The sequence below is a fragment of the Lathyrus oleraceus genome, chromosome 2, assembly GCF_024323335.1.
Source record: "Lathyrus oleraceus cultivar Zhongwan6 chromosome 2, CAAS_Psat_ZW6_1.0, whole genome shotgun sequence".
NCBI lineage: Eukaryota > Viridiplantae > Streptophyta > Magnoliopsida > Fabales > Fabaceae > Lathyrus > Lathyrus oleraceus.
In genome coordinates, this window is record NC_066580.1 from 4,119,482 (window position 1) to 4,133,551 (window position 14,070).

At 32.1% G+C, this 14,070-nt stretch overlaps 3 protein-coding genes across 4 annotated transcripts; 2 read left to right on the forward strand and 1 right to left on the reverse strand.

Annotated features, from left to right (window-relative positions):
* Window positions 1-1,486: 1,486 nt before the first annotated feature.
* LOC127117516 (uncharacterized) lies at window positions 1,487-3,687 on the forward strand. 2 transcript variants are annotated; one of them, XM_051047560.1, is made up of 3 exons: window positions 1,487-1,623; window positions 1,717-1,941; window positions 3,065-3,687. In XM_051047560.1, the coding sequence occupies exons 2-3, from the start codon at window positions 1,774-1,776 to the stop codon at window positions 3,296-3,298; spliced, it is 402 nt and encodes a 133-aa protein (XP_050903517.1). In that variant the 5' UTR covers window positions 1,487-1,623; window positions 1,717-1,773; the 3' UTR covers window positions 3,299-3,687. The 2 variants fall into 2 exon arrangements, with proteins under 2 accessions (XP_050903517.1, XP_050903518.1); XM_051047561.1 differs by having other exon boundaries at window positions 1,513-1,618.
* Window positions 3,688-9,571: 5,884 nt separating this feature from the next.
* LOC127117518 (40S ribosomal protein S26-3) lies at window positions 9,572-11,292 on the forward strand. Its single transcript, XM_051047563.1, has 4 exons — window positions 9,572-9,720; window positions 9,825-10,002; window positions 10,143-10,276; window positions 11,038-11,292. The coding sequence occupies exons 1-4, from the start codon at window positions 9,718-9,720 to the stop codon at window positions 11,113-11,115; spliced, it is 393 nt and encodes a 130-aa protein (XP_050903520.1). The 5' UTR covers window positions 9,572-9,717; the 3' UTR covers window positions 11,116-11,292.
* A 749-nt stretch (window positions 11,293-12,041) lies between these two features.
* LOC127117517 (serine carboxypeptidase-like 50) lies at window positions 12,042-13,570 on the reverse strand. Its single transcript, XM_051047562.1, has one exon. It carries the CDS (start codon window positions 13,497-13,499, stop codon window positions 12,123-12,125), a length of 1,377 nt encoding a protein of 458 aa, XP_050903519.1. The 5' UTR covers window positions 13,500-13,570; the 3' UTR covers window positions 12,042-12,122.
* Between the last annotated feature and the right edge of the window lie 500 nt (window positions 13,571-14,070).

A 14,070-nucleotide genomic window follows, 5' to 3' on the forward strand; every position in this document is an offset into this window, starting at 1 on the left:
GTTCAAGTTGTTGCAACCGTTGATCATACTCAACCTCATCACTAGCCCATACAACTTCCATCCATAATGTGTCTATCGTTTTTTGCATGTCATTAACCACATATTGCTTGCATTTTGCACCAACATTTTTTTCAATGTGAAATCGAAATAGCAAATCAATCGACCTTGAAAACACAATTTCAATTGCCTTCATCAAAGCAAGATCTCTATCTATAACAATCACTTGTGGACACAAATCTTTCTTCACAAACAATTGTTTAAGCTTATCTAACACCCAACAAAAATTCGGTGTCTATTGAAATCCATATACACAAATTCGACAACAAAAGTCAACTTGATTGATGTCATGCCAACAATTTCAAACAGAGATTGCCTATATTTGTTTGTCTTGTGGGTGTTGTCCATAACTAACACAATAGGAAAAATATTCAACAACTTAACTGAATCTGGATGAGCTCAAAATATCTCTCTCACAACTTTTGAGTCATCTCTTTTTCTACTCTAGTAAACATAGCATGCACCCTCAATAAGCTTAAATAAATGTTGTATCTCACTTCTAAGACCTCTTATCTCATTTTCTATCACACTCTTATGCTTATATATTTGCGTGATCCGAAGGATATTCTCCGAATTTCGCTCTTGCAAGGAAAGCAATATGTGTCTAGGTGAAACATGTCTCTTTGTCAAATCAACAACATGTTGTTTCTCATTTGTGGTTAACCTACCAACAAATGAATGATCTTCTAATCTACCTGCTAAACCATAGTTATGAACTCTACTTTTTACATCAACCTTCCATCAAGACCCATCTTTCGTCGGAGTCGACGTGATTTTAAATGGACATCCATATTTTTTGTCGCATTTTGAGTTCCACTATCAGTATCCTTGCATTTTTCACCCTTATCACAATCAAATATTAATTTTATTTTGGATTTCAACCTCTTTATTCCACCTTATCACCTCTTCTCGTATACCAAATTTTTGAGTAGTTGAAAAAGTATCAAAGTATCTACACATATTTGGTTTTTATCGCATATTTGTGGAGGAATTTTCATACTTGTAATATAAAAAAAATAGTAAAAGAAAAATACATCTAACAAAACAAATCGAATATCTTTATAAAAGAGTTCCGATACACAAAATGAACAAACCAGATAACTTGTCTAAATGTGTTCCGGTGCACATAAGCGTATAAACCGGAACACATTTGTAAACTATTCCGATACAATACATTTTTTCTAAACAATCAGAACTCTTTTAGTAAGTCTTCCCGAATTTGTTTTTTTATACACCAAAGTTCTTTTAATAAGTCTTCCGAAATGAAAAAAACATACCGGATATCATTTTTCAAAATCTTCTAGTACAACTATGAAATGGTGCAATTTTTAGAAGTTTTAAATGAATGGTAAAAAATGAAATGGTAAACGGATTAAAAATAAAAATAAAATTAACATCTAGAAAAAAAAATACTGGGATATGGGTATAACTGTGTAGGTGCATGAAGGAAGAAACCTCCAAGGCCCAGCCCATACTAGTGGAGCCCAGCAAAATGCAATTTCGTGTCTCCAACTCTATCAGTGCACAGACGACTGGAATATCTCCACTGTCCAGAGCTAAAGTAAGGTAACTTCATAATTCAAGTCCTTAATATCATTGTGAAATTTCATTGAAATTGATTCTTTCATACAATTCATACTGTATTCTTAATCTTTGCAGAATACACTGTAATTGAAAAAAAACAGAGGTGTAAGAAATTAGGGTTTGGGTAGAGAAATGTTTGGAACGGCGATTAGAAATGCAGCAAAGAAACTGAAGCCAAAGATGGGAGCGGTGACGCTGACAACGCCACCGGAACAGAGACAAACGATAACCAGAGCTCTCTTTGATATCGTCAAGGAGCATGGTCCAATCACCGTTTCTAACACATGGGAACGCGTCAAGGTTCTAAATCTCTCTAATTAATCGATTAATCTATATATATATATACTATTTGTTTTTAATTTGAGATTAACAATTTGTATAGAAACACAGTCCTGGATAGAACATTATGACGAAACAAAGAAACGAAAGTTGATCCGTGTAGTCGACCCAAGTTACTGAGATAAGGCCTGGTTATTGTTAGTTTTGAAACACTTATGCATTGTTGTTGAATAGTTGTTTTAGTGGTGATATAGCATAGTAGAACTAGAACAAATGAGTTGTGTTTTTTTATACCTTATTTAGTACAAAGTGTTGTGAAATAGTGGTTAAAACGGCGATATAGTAGCGTGGAATAGAATAGCAGTATTTGAAAGTTTGCTATTTTCTACGATTTGGAACAACCCTGCATATATGATATATCTACCGTGTTACTGGGGAAAGCTAAATCTTTCCACATTTTGTGCTGAGGAGAAGGTTGGTGTGTTGTATGTTAGGAAAATAATAAACACACTATATTGGAAGTAACAGGACACAATAATTTGCACGAACCAAGATCTCTTGCACGTGTCGAAGGAGATATTCCAATTGTTTGTTAGCTACACTAGTAGACTAGACTACTTTTTCTGTTGTTGTTGTAGAAACTTGTAAACTTGAGTATTCCGCCTAAAGGTTTCAAGGAATAATAGCTATTCACTTACAAGAGTCATTTTTACTGCTACTGATCAGCTATATTTGCTCATTCTTCTTGGATTTGAATTTGTCAATTCTTCATAACATTTATTTGCACAATGTCAAGAATGGATAGTGGGTATTTATTGTTTCTTCTCTCATATTTCTGAAGTCATTGCAAAATGTCACTACTTTGAAGGGTTAGTTTAAACTTATCGAGAGTTTAACGTTGAATTTTAATATCGTAAGTATTGACTATGTATTAGAACCACTCACTTGGAGTAAAGCTTAGAAATTTGGCCTACTTCTCCTAGAAATGAATAATCAGAAGATTGACTAGTATTTTCTCGCGATCTATATGCACATAGGGTTTTGTTTTCCTGTGATGAAAACCTTATGAATGTTACAGATCTTTGCATCTGTTGGGTTTCTATTGATTGATTGAGTTTTATCATCACCTTCAATGTTTTTCCAGGAAGTTGGACTGAAAGATTTGACGAGCAAGAATCACATGAAAGTAGTTTTGAGATGGATGAGAGAGAGACAGAAGCTTCGTCTTGTTTGCAACCATGTAGGCGCTCATAAACAGTTCCTCTATACTACTTGGTTTACCAAACCAGGTACTGCTCAAGCTGCAATAACAACACCGACAACAACAACAACAACAAAGAGAAGCATTCCTTCAAAGAAAAAGCTAGCACGAGCTTGAAGCTTTTATCATCAACAGCCATTAGCCAAGACTCGGGAGGACAAGCCAGCTGTTTTATGCAATGGGAAGAATATTGTAAGACTAAAGTATAATCTTAGTGTCACTCATTTGAATATTGGGCCATATGGTTGATTGAAATACTAGCACTGTGTATTGGTGCTTTGCCAAACTGTTTTCTCTCATTGTCAGTAATATGTATTGGCATATCCTCTTCCTAGTAACTTGATAAGAATAAGAACGGCAAATTTGAACCTTCGGTTTCAAATTGGTTATCAAAATATTTTCTACTAGACATAACACATGTTTCAAACATCTTTTAAGAAGTGAAGTTGTACTGTGAAAACCATCTATCAATGAATTTAGGGTAATTTCTTCAAAACCCTTTTGAATTGTTTTCCTCACGTTCTTATATCATCTGAATGAATGAATTTAGGTTGTTTCGAAAGTGAATTATTGGACTGTGATGTGATACATAAAAGAGAAGTCATGAACAATCGGAGAATCGTTCATCCATTTGTAGGATTTTTCATATCTAAAACGAAAGATTCAATATAACCTCAGGAAGATTGGATTTGATTGTTGCACTTATATCATTGATTTTTTTGTTTGTCGTATTTTATGTACATGAATATTTATTTTTCTTTTTTCTAATAAGCTTAGTGGCAAAACTCGAAAAGTAGAAAATTGTCGCTTCAAACTCGCTGGAATGGCTTTGGATTTCATCACGGTTGAGAAATGAATTTCATCATGGTTTATGGTCCGTGATAATGAAGGGTGTGATAGAAAGTGCATTACTTTTTACCACAAGCTAGTGGTCGTGGTGAGAAATTCGATAACGCGTCACATCTCACAATAGTTGAGATTAACAATTTTGGTGAAATGTTGCCAGGTCATGGGATCAATTTCCCATCAAACTATAAGTAATAAATAAATAACATGTTACATTTCACCATGGTTGGTTGATACAAATGTGGTGACTTCCATTTAGTACCAAATTTTAAAACAAACCTAAACATTATTTGCATCAAAATCAAGATATTTCAAATATATATTACAAAATCAGTGTCAATTTGCCTTATAAATCTCATTGAAGCAAGATGTCTAACATGTATGAACATAAAGTTTTATGATATGAATGACGTAGAATCATTAAATATCTATATAAATTTGAAGAAAATGTAAGATCACTTGATTTAAAATAATAACAAACTTTTATGCGGTGAAAAGTATCAATTTGTTATTGTAAATATATATTACAAGAATCTACAATGTCGGTGGAGACAATGTTTATCATGGCATAATATCCACATTCGTATTCTTCTGGCGGTTGCCTTATCTACAAATTTATTTTATAAAGTAAGTAATTATACACATAAAAATACATGTAATTATAGATAAATGAATGCCACGAATATCACACTTACTATAAGAGTATAAAATTTGGATTGTTTTTCTAAGTCCTTTCAACATGTTAGTTTCCTCTATATCTCTATATATTAAAAATAATTTAAACATTACATGCTACGCTAATTACAAAGTTAAAGAAAATATTATTAAATATTATAAAATATTAATTTATGTTGTAATTTAATATTTTATTTTTGGTTAAAGTTGTTTGCCTAAGAAATATATCACAATTGTCATACTCTGCTGAGGACATACAATAATTAATTATCAATGACTACTTGCATGATCACAAGTCTAATTAGTATTTAATAAAATATTGAATATTAAATATAAGAGAAAATACAAATTCGTAATTACTTACAAATATATACAATGCTAAATAACAAATTTAATTCGGATATCTTAACCGTGATAGTAAGTATGCTTCAAATAACATGTGATTGATTAAATAAAAATTGTACATTAAATGGGTCTAAGAATCCATAAATATATGATTTATTTGATTTATACATAAAAGGATGCATGTACCTAAATGGTAAAAAAATGAAATGAGTCTTAACATTGAAAGTACTTAAGTACACAAATTCAAATTGACATTAATTAACATAAAAACGTACTTACGTGCACCGCAATTGTAGTATATATATATATATATATATATATATATATATATATATATATATATATATATATATATATATATATGCTCGGCCATTCATTTCGAAACACAAAATCCTTTATATTCTTAGGATTAATATAGAAAAGAAGTTCTATATTTGGATAATGTTGTAAATGAAGAGGAAAGTCTTCTTTAATATCCATGTTCAAACATATCAATTTTTTAATAGATCTTCATAAGGAACTGTTGTCTCATTTTGGGTATGGACGACTGAACAACTTTCTTTTGTGCTTGTACCACTTAAAATAACTTTTCAGACAACTGGTCAACTACATTTATACTCGGTTGGACGATTACACCCATCGATGCTAATTTTTACATCATAAAAACAACAATAATACATAACGCATATGTCATGTTATAAGATCACAAAAAAGATGCAGCACACAAAATAAATTTTGCACATACCGCATAGAGCCCGTCCAACTCTTTATTGCACAATTCTCGCTCTTGTGATAATCTTTCTTCTAACTTCTTATCGTAGAGCCCATCCATCTTTTTCTTTTACAATTCCCACTCTTGTACTAATTTTTCTTCAAACTTCTTATCGTAGAGCTCGACGATCTCTTTCTTTTGCAATTCTTGCTCCTCTATTGATATTTCTTTTAACTTATTGTCAATGAGCTCGTCTATCTCTTTCTTGTGTAAATCTTTACTCTTTATGTTCCAAAGTATAATCTCAGGCCGATGCCTCAACCAACATCACAAACACGCCCACCATACTCTTTTACTCCAATTGTTTCCACTAATATATCAAGTCATACATATGGAACAAAGGAAAATTGACTGGACATATCAACCAACAAATCGTATACAACGTGAATAAGAATTCATTACCAAAGAGATTAAAATTAAATTTAATATTCTAATTAATAAAAAATCTACTTACAATCTTCTCAGTGACTGCATTGAACTCTAAACACGTCCTTTGTCTGGTCCTCTTTCACTTCTCATGTCGTGATGATGGAGATGAATTGCGTTGACAACTTAGCGGGTCATCTCCCAGTTGTTATATTTTTCATTAATCATTTGTTCCTCAAGTTTTATTTAACCTACACGATACAATCTATGTGGATATTTATTTTTATCGTTGTTTTCTTTTCTTGGTTAAATCTTAACCTGTTATAAAGATAATGAAAATATTAATTTACATGGTTGTATCTCAAAAGCATGAGTAAAACAAAATATGGTTATTCTTCAAAAAAATAAGACTACTATTAAGAATTCAGTAGAACTACGAGACTCGACAACCTTCTCCTAAATGTACTTATCAGTAAATTTATATTTCATAATTAGATGTGCACGATCATGCTTGAGCTTTCTAATGTAATAAAGTGTTAGTTGTGACTTAAAGCCCCTCTTACGCTCACCAACATAATATATTCACTTATTCATCAACTTATCGTCCCTTCAAACTCAAAAATTGACTAAAGTTACATCAATAAGTGAGTATTAGTTATTAACAAAAAAATATACTATAAAATCATGTAATTTAAAATCAATACTTGAGGTCCAAATCAAACTCACCTCATAGCAATGGGAATGCTTGATCCAACATCAAGTACCCCATTCCATATCATTTCCCTCTCAATCTGTCTCTATTCTTCACACACACTTTTTTCACAATAAATGTCAAACACTTGATCCAACGTCAACTGTCTTTTTCAAAATAATTTCTCAATAAACTAGAATGCAAAAATGAGGTGTACGTACTTGTACACATCATTCAAGTATTTGGGTTGTCGGTCGTACCTAGCTTGTGGGCCTAAGGTTTGACTTCCTCCTCAAAACATCTAACAATAAAACAAGTTTAGTTCGATGTTTTGTGAGAAAAAAAATGGTTAGGATGCCATTGTCCTTTCAACTCCAGAGTATTCCGATTTGTGGCCGTATTTAGCCAATGGTTGGATACTTGTCTCCCTATAAGTACCAATGATTAAACTTGCTAAATCTCTTTCACAAATCAAATCTCTTTTGGATGAAAAAGAGTGGCCAGGATGTCATTATCCTCTCAACTCCCGAGTATTCAGATTGTTGACCGTACATAGCCAAGAGTCTGATGCTTGTCTCCGTACTAAAATCAACCCCAACCAATCAAATCAATTTTCTGCCTTAGAGCAACTTTCAAACATTTTCAAAAAGGCGTGTTACTTCCGTTCTACTGTGAACAACACTTAAGTCTCCATGCCTGAGCAAGTAATATTTAACTGATATAGTGCAATCCAAGCACATCCATTCTACCGCAAACAAACAAACACTTAACGCTTCATGCTCGAGCATACAAACAAGTAAACAGTAAAATGCGAACGTCAACACTGTTCATAAAAACAATCAAACTAATACTCCATTTTGTGAGGGGAACAATGGAGCTCTGACTTTCTTATTGCACGAACGAGGATACGTAGGCACAAGAGTTCGAATCCTTGGCGAACACACTAATTTAAAACTTATTTTCCCTTTCTATCTTATTCTTATTCATCTTATTTTCTGATAACAATCAACATTCAAATAAACAACATCCATACGCATTGATACAAACTGGTGGTTTCCGTCGAGTACGATGGATGTGAGAGATGCTAATATTTTTCTCTTGCATAACCGACTTCCGAATCCGCTCTTGGTTGCGAAGGCCATTCTCTTTGGGATTTTATCGCTATTTTCTCTTTCCTTTAAAATAAATAAAATCCGGTGGCGACTCTGTATTTTTTCGCGGCGCGACAAATGTCATTTTAGATATTTAATCATTTTATTGATTTTTTTTGGATATCAAAATTTCACAATATCACTTTATTTCAAATAGTTTTTCATAAAAATTATTTTTGAGATACAATTTTTTGAAAAAAATACGATTTCGACTATGTTTTGATCTTCAATATTGTATATATATTTTATAGGATATCAAAATTAGTCTTTTAATTTAGGTAAAAAAAGAATATTAAAAAACTTATAATATTTTGATAAACGATTTTATAAAATTCATTTTTGAAAATACAAAGAAAAAATCTATTTTTTTTTAAAGGTAAAACAAACATGACCTTAATTTAAGATTAAAGACTTGCTCACTAAGGAATTAATGATAAATAATTTAGGGAACCAATAATCAAACATAATGAGAATTTGTTATAACATAGTCAAATTAAGGTTCCAATGGGGTTCAATGCTATACTCATCTTTAACATATATCATCATATTTTTCTACTCCATTAAATTTAATTTTTTCTTAAAAATTTTAATTTATCAAGAAACTTTCAAAAACCCTTACCCTTTTGTCCAAGTTAAATTGTACACAAACCATATAATCAATCAAACTTTTTAATATTTTCGACCATCCGTTATTACTACTGACATGATTTAGTACACTTGATAAATTAAAAATCACTCAACTTTGATTGAAACTATTTATGCATAATGATGAGTAAATTTTAAATCTTTATTTTTATTTATGAATGCTTTACTTTTCAACGATAAGATTACTATTTTAGTCTTCTATGTAATGACGAGTATATTTCAAATTTTTATTTTTATTTGAGAGTTTTAAGTTTTTATTTGCAAAATAACTATGAAATTTCATAAGTTTAATTAATAAGCATCATCAAACTTACTTGAACATACTTGTGAGTTGATTCAATTCAATTTTGATGACAAAATTGAGAGTTAGATGATGAATCGAACTCATTTAAATTTAAATGAGTTGGATAATTGATTAAATTAAATCCAATTTAACTAGGTATGACAGCATAATCCATACCCGAATATATCCACCCGATCCCACCCTGAATTTGATAGGGAAAACCCGATTTGATTGCGTTTGAATTTTCCGTGATTATAAAATATGAGGACATATCATATAATATGGATACTAGTACCCACTCCGAACCCGTCCAATTTATTTTACTATATATTTTATTATTTTAGTTTTGATAATTTAAAATATTAAATATGTGATTAATATTTTTATAATTTGATTTGTATGTATTATTTAAAATATTTAAAATGTATGTATGAAATTTGTTGAGATTTTTTTATTTTTTTTATTTGTAATATAATTTGATTTTGAAAAAATAAATATTTTTATCAAAAAAATTAATTCTATTAAAAAAATTAGTGTATCTTCATAGAATTAATTATTCTTAAAGACTTTTATTTAATTAAGCAGTAATATGAAAAAAAGGGTTTGGTTATAAAAAGGCCTGTAAACTAAAACTTTTGGGCTGTAGGCTTTGGGCTTTTGACCCATCAATATATATTAAATAACAGCAACAAATTTCGTCGTTCTTATTCTACAAACCCTAGCGGCATTGAAGAAACCTCACAGCAACCTTGAGCTTCAACAATGGTATGGTTTGAGATCCTTCAGATCCTGATTCTTGTTCTCTATTTTCTACGATCGATCTATTCACTTTTCAGTTCTTAATCCATGTATCAATTTGTCATTTGCAGACTTTCAAGCGTAGGAATGGAGGACGTAACAAGCATGGCCGTGGCCATGTCAAGTTCATCCGTTGCTCCAACTGCGGAAAATGCTGTCCCAAGGATAAGGCAATCAAGAGATTTCTTGTGAGGAACATTGTTGAACAGGCTGCTGTTAGAGATGTTCAGGAAGCTTGTGTCTATGACCGTATGCTTCTTCTTTGATTGTTTGAATGTTTGAATTGATTATGTGATTTTATAATTTTGATTTTGATTCATTGTAAATTGATTCATACCTATGTTATTTCCATAATTGCCCTAATTTACTTTTTGTTATGTAATTTCTAGAATACACTCTTCCTAAGCTGTATGTGAAGATGCAGTACTGTGTGTCTTGTGCTATTCATTCTCATGTTGTGAGGGTTAGATCTCGCACTGATAGGAGGAAGCGTGACCCTCCTCAGCGTTTCATCAGGCGCAGGGTAATTATTCTTTTCATGATTTTCTGTTTCTGTTGCTAACTAGTTCAGTCATTGAATTACCCTTGAAATTGTAGTTATAGACCTAGTTTGTGAGAATGAAATCAACCTGAATTAGGCTGTAATGAAATCAAAATATGATTGGTTTTTGTCTGTTCAAATGAAAGCTTAATAGTGATTTAGATATTTCAAACTATGCTTTCAAATTATTTTCAAGATTATATTAGATGTTGTTTCATTCTTGCTTTTTCAATGTTATCGTCTGTTTCCCAGAGTGAGAGAGCCTGTTTGTTATTAGAATGCCTGTCTAGTACTCTCTCCCTCTACCAAATCCTAAACTTGTTCTTAGCAATCCAACAAAATTTAACAAAAATTTTGTTAATTAATTTTTCTGTTATAGGTTGATATTGATTTAGTGGTTTTTGAGTGTATAAAACACAATTATTTGGACCTACAATGTTGATTATCATCTTCCTCTATTTAATTTCACTACTCTCATTTCAATTCAAATCAAATGTAAGGCTTATATTCCCTCTCCTTGATGAAAGTTATTCTACTTAGGGTTTATCTCCTATCCCATTCATACAAGTTACAATCTAACAAAATATCCATTTATATCCCTCTCTTTGCTCACATCTTTTCTCTTAATTTGATCCAGCCTGTGGATTTATTGGAAATTGAATATCTGTTTTTTCTTCTAGTTATAAAGTATGTACTTGTTTTACCGGTTGGTGTTAACAATTTTTTTTATTTCTCTTTTAAAGGATGATGCACCAAGGCCTGGTCAGCCTGGTCAAGCACCTCGCCCTGCTGTAGCCGGAGGAGCTCCTGTCCGCACTTAAAAGAAAATTTCAAGAGTTTTGATCGTGTTGGATTAATGTTATGTCACAAAAAACTCAATTTCCTTGTTTTTAAGAGTTTTGAATTCGTGTAGACAAAGTATATTGTTGTTCTCATGCTTAATTTGTTCTTGAGAGGAACCTATATTTTTGATAATTTATATTTGGTACTTTTAATGATGTTCTTTTTAATATGTTATGATTGTCTGCTTATCAACCATATTAGGAATCTCAAATCATCTTTTTCCTTCGTTAATTTAATGACATGGCATTGAAATTGCTTCCTTCTAATGAGATTAATCATAAAATTGTTTGACATTTTGTAAGCCTGAGTAATGGCTGCCTTATAATAATATTTAAAGACGTTTTGTGAAAGATATGAGAGATGCTTTTTTGCAATTTTTATACGAAACTGGCATAATTCTTGTTTAGGTACTTTTAGAGACTATGGCTTATTTCTTAGCTTTTAAGTAATAACCAAATTTCAATAACAAATTAGTAATAATCTGTATGGGAAGTTAGAGAGACCAAAGTTAGAGGATCTGCTTCTGCCTTGAACATTATGGCATTTCCTTTCTCGCTGTTGAAGTTTTCGTCTTCTAACTTGTCAAAAACTTTTCAAAGATAATGATGATACATTGCTCCTGCCTCAACAAGCAGATAAATTTGTGCATTATCCTTATCTCCCCTCAACTCTGCAATGGTTAATGACATGCTACTAGAACTAACTAACTTCATAATCTGCTATAATTTGAAGGAGTTCTAGGATAAGGTATATGGGATGGAACAAGTTTGACACCTTTTTAGTACTGCTGGTTTCACACATTCTTTGTATTCATGTACATAATCATCTAGTGATCCAGCTAAATTATGCATTAAGAAAACTTTTTTTATGCATAAAACTCAGATCTGTGATTAATAATAGAGTGTAGTATCTAAATTGGTTTTATTTCTTGCAGATGAAGAAATTAACATCAAGGTCAAGTTGAATCACAAATAGTTAGACATCATCATCCATCATACACAAAATTTGTGGATACATTTAGTTCCAACGCACTTCCAAACAAACCCTTTTCCAAAACCCAATCTTCAATCATCACTTGTGAATTCAAAGGTTGATCACTAGGCACAAGATGTCCACCACCCAAAACCACAACATTACTAAGTGACTTCCATTTCTGCACATAACCAGCTACCTTTCCATTCACCTTCCAAATCTCCCTCTCACCATTCACAAACTCCTCAATCCCTTCCCACTTCATACTCTTAACCCAAGCCTCTACTTGAACCACACCGACTCGCAAATCGCGCTGACCTTGATACAACAAAACCCTCATCTCCTCCTTCAATATCTTCTCCACCATATACTTCACACTTTTCATCAAATCAGCATACAATGCAGCCCAAACAATTTTACTGCATTTCTCATAAACAAACAATTCGTCAACTTTCACTCCTAACGCCTTCCTCACCGCACCAATGTTCAAGAACTTAGCAACCAATTCATCTTCATACGGAGCTTTTCGCGAATAATCATACAAAGTAGCCAACCCTGTCATGTTTTGCAGAACATCCAAGACACGGTTTCTCGCCCGAGTCGCCTCACTCCAATTCCTTCTCTCTACCCACTCAACAGCTTCAAGTTGTAATTTTTCCAACTCATGTTTTTGTCTTTCATTGATTAATCCAACATAATAAGCATTTTCAGCATGAGTAACCATTTGGGTCACAGGATCTGTTAGTCCATTACCAATTGCAACACCAGCTAAATTCACTCTCTCATTGTCTTTCAAAACACTGTTTTTCTCTAATATGTAGCACGCAATAGCAGGAATATACTTTCCAGCATAGCTTTCACCAGTGATATAAATAGGACGATGTTTGAAAACATGATCAAGCTGAACAAACCTTGTTATAGCAGCAAAAAGATGTTCTGCTACCGCGTTTTGATTGGTTGGAATCTCTTCTAGAGTTGAGGCTACACTGAAGCCAGTTCCAATGGGATTATCAAGAAAAAGGAGGCCAAAGATTCTGTTCCAAGAAGAAGGGTTTGGTTGAAGGGTGAGTGAGTTGGTGACAAGATAGGGACCAAGTTCATAGAAGTTGCCCATCATGGAGGAGCAACCAGGGCCACCTTGAAGCCATATGAGAAGAGGGGTTTGAGAGAGAGGTGAAGTGGAGTTTTGTGCTTCATAGAATGTGTAGAAAATGGAGGAAGTGGAAGTGGGACTTATTGGTAGGTAACCTGATTTTGTGGGAAGTGCTTCAATGGGGAATAGTGAAGAATCTGAGACTGAAAGAAATCTCTGAAACTGTAAGAAGAAGAAGAAAAGGAGTGTGTTGATGAAAAGGGTGGTTGGGTCCTTCTCCATCTTCATCTTCTTCATCTGCAAAACGACAGGAAATATGAATTACACAAGGGTGTCTTTTGTTTCCTCTCTTTGGCTAGCCGACACATATGACAGCTTTTTAAGCTATTTACTGCTACAAATATTTTAAATTAAATTTAAATATGATTTAATCTTTACCATCGATTTTTTGTTTTTTATCCTTGTAACTTTTTTTGTTAAGTAAATTAAAAAAATTGTTACTTTTTAGTCTTTTGACTAGGAGTCTTGGCGGGCCGGTTTACTTCATCTTTGGAAGAATTTAATATTCAAATTGATGGATTGATTTGGATTGAATTTACATATTTTTGCAATAAATTTCAAATCGAACGAAATCGAGTCACAATAGATTGATTGGTGTTTGATTGATCGGATAGAATAAAAATAAATGTACAAAAACATTTTATGAAAAATATAATTTAGATCAATATTTTTCCTTTTAAAATTTCATTTTTTTTCTTTCATTTTTTTAATGATATAATTTCATGTTTTGAATGTCACAAATGTGGTTTTATACTAATTTCCTTTATAATGATGATATAAGTTATATGAATTATGGTTTATTTCATAT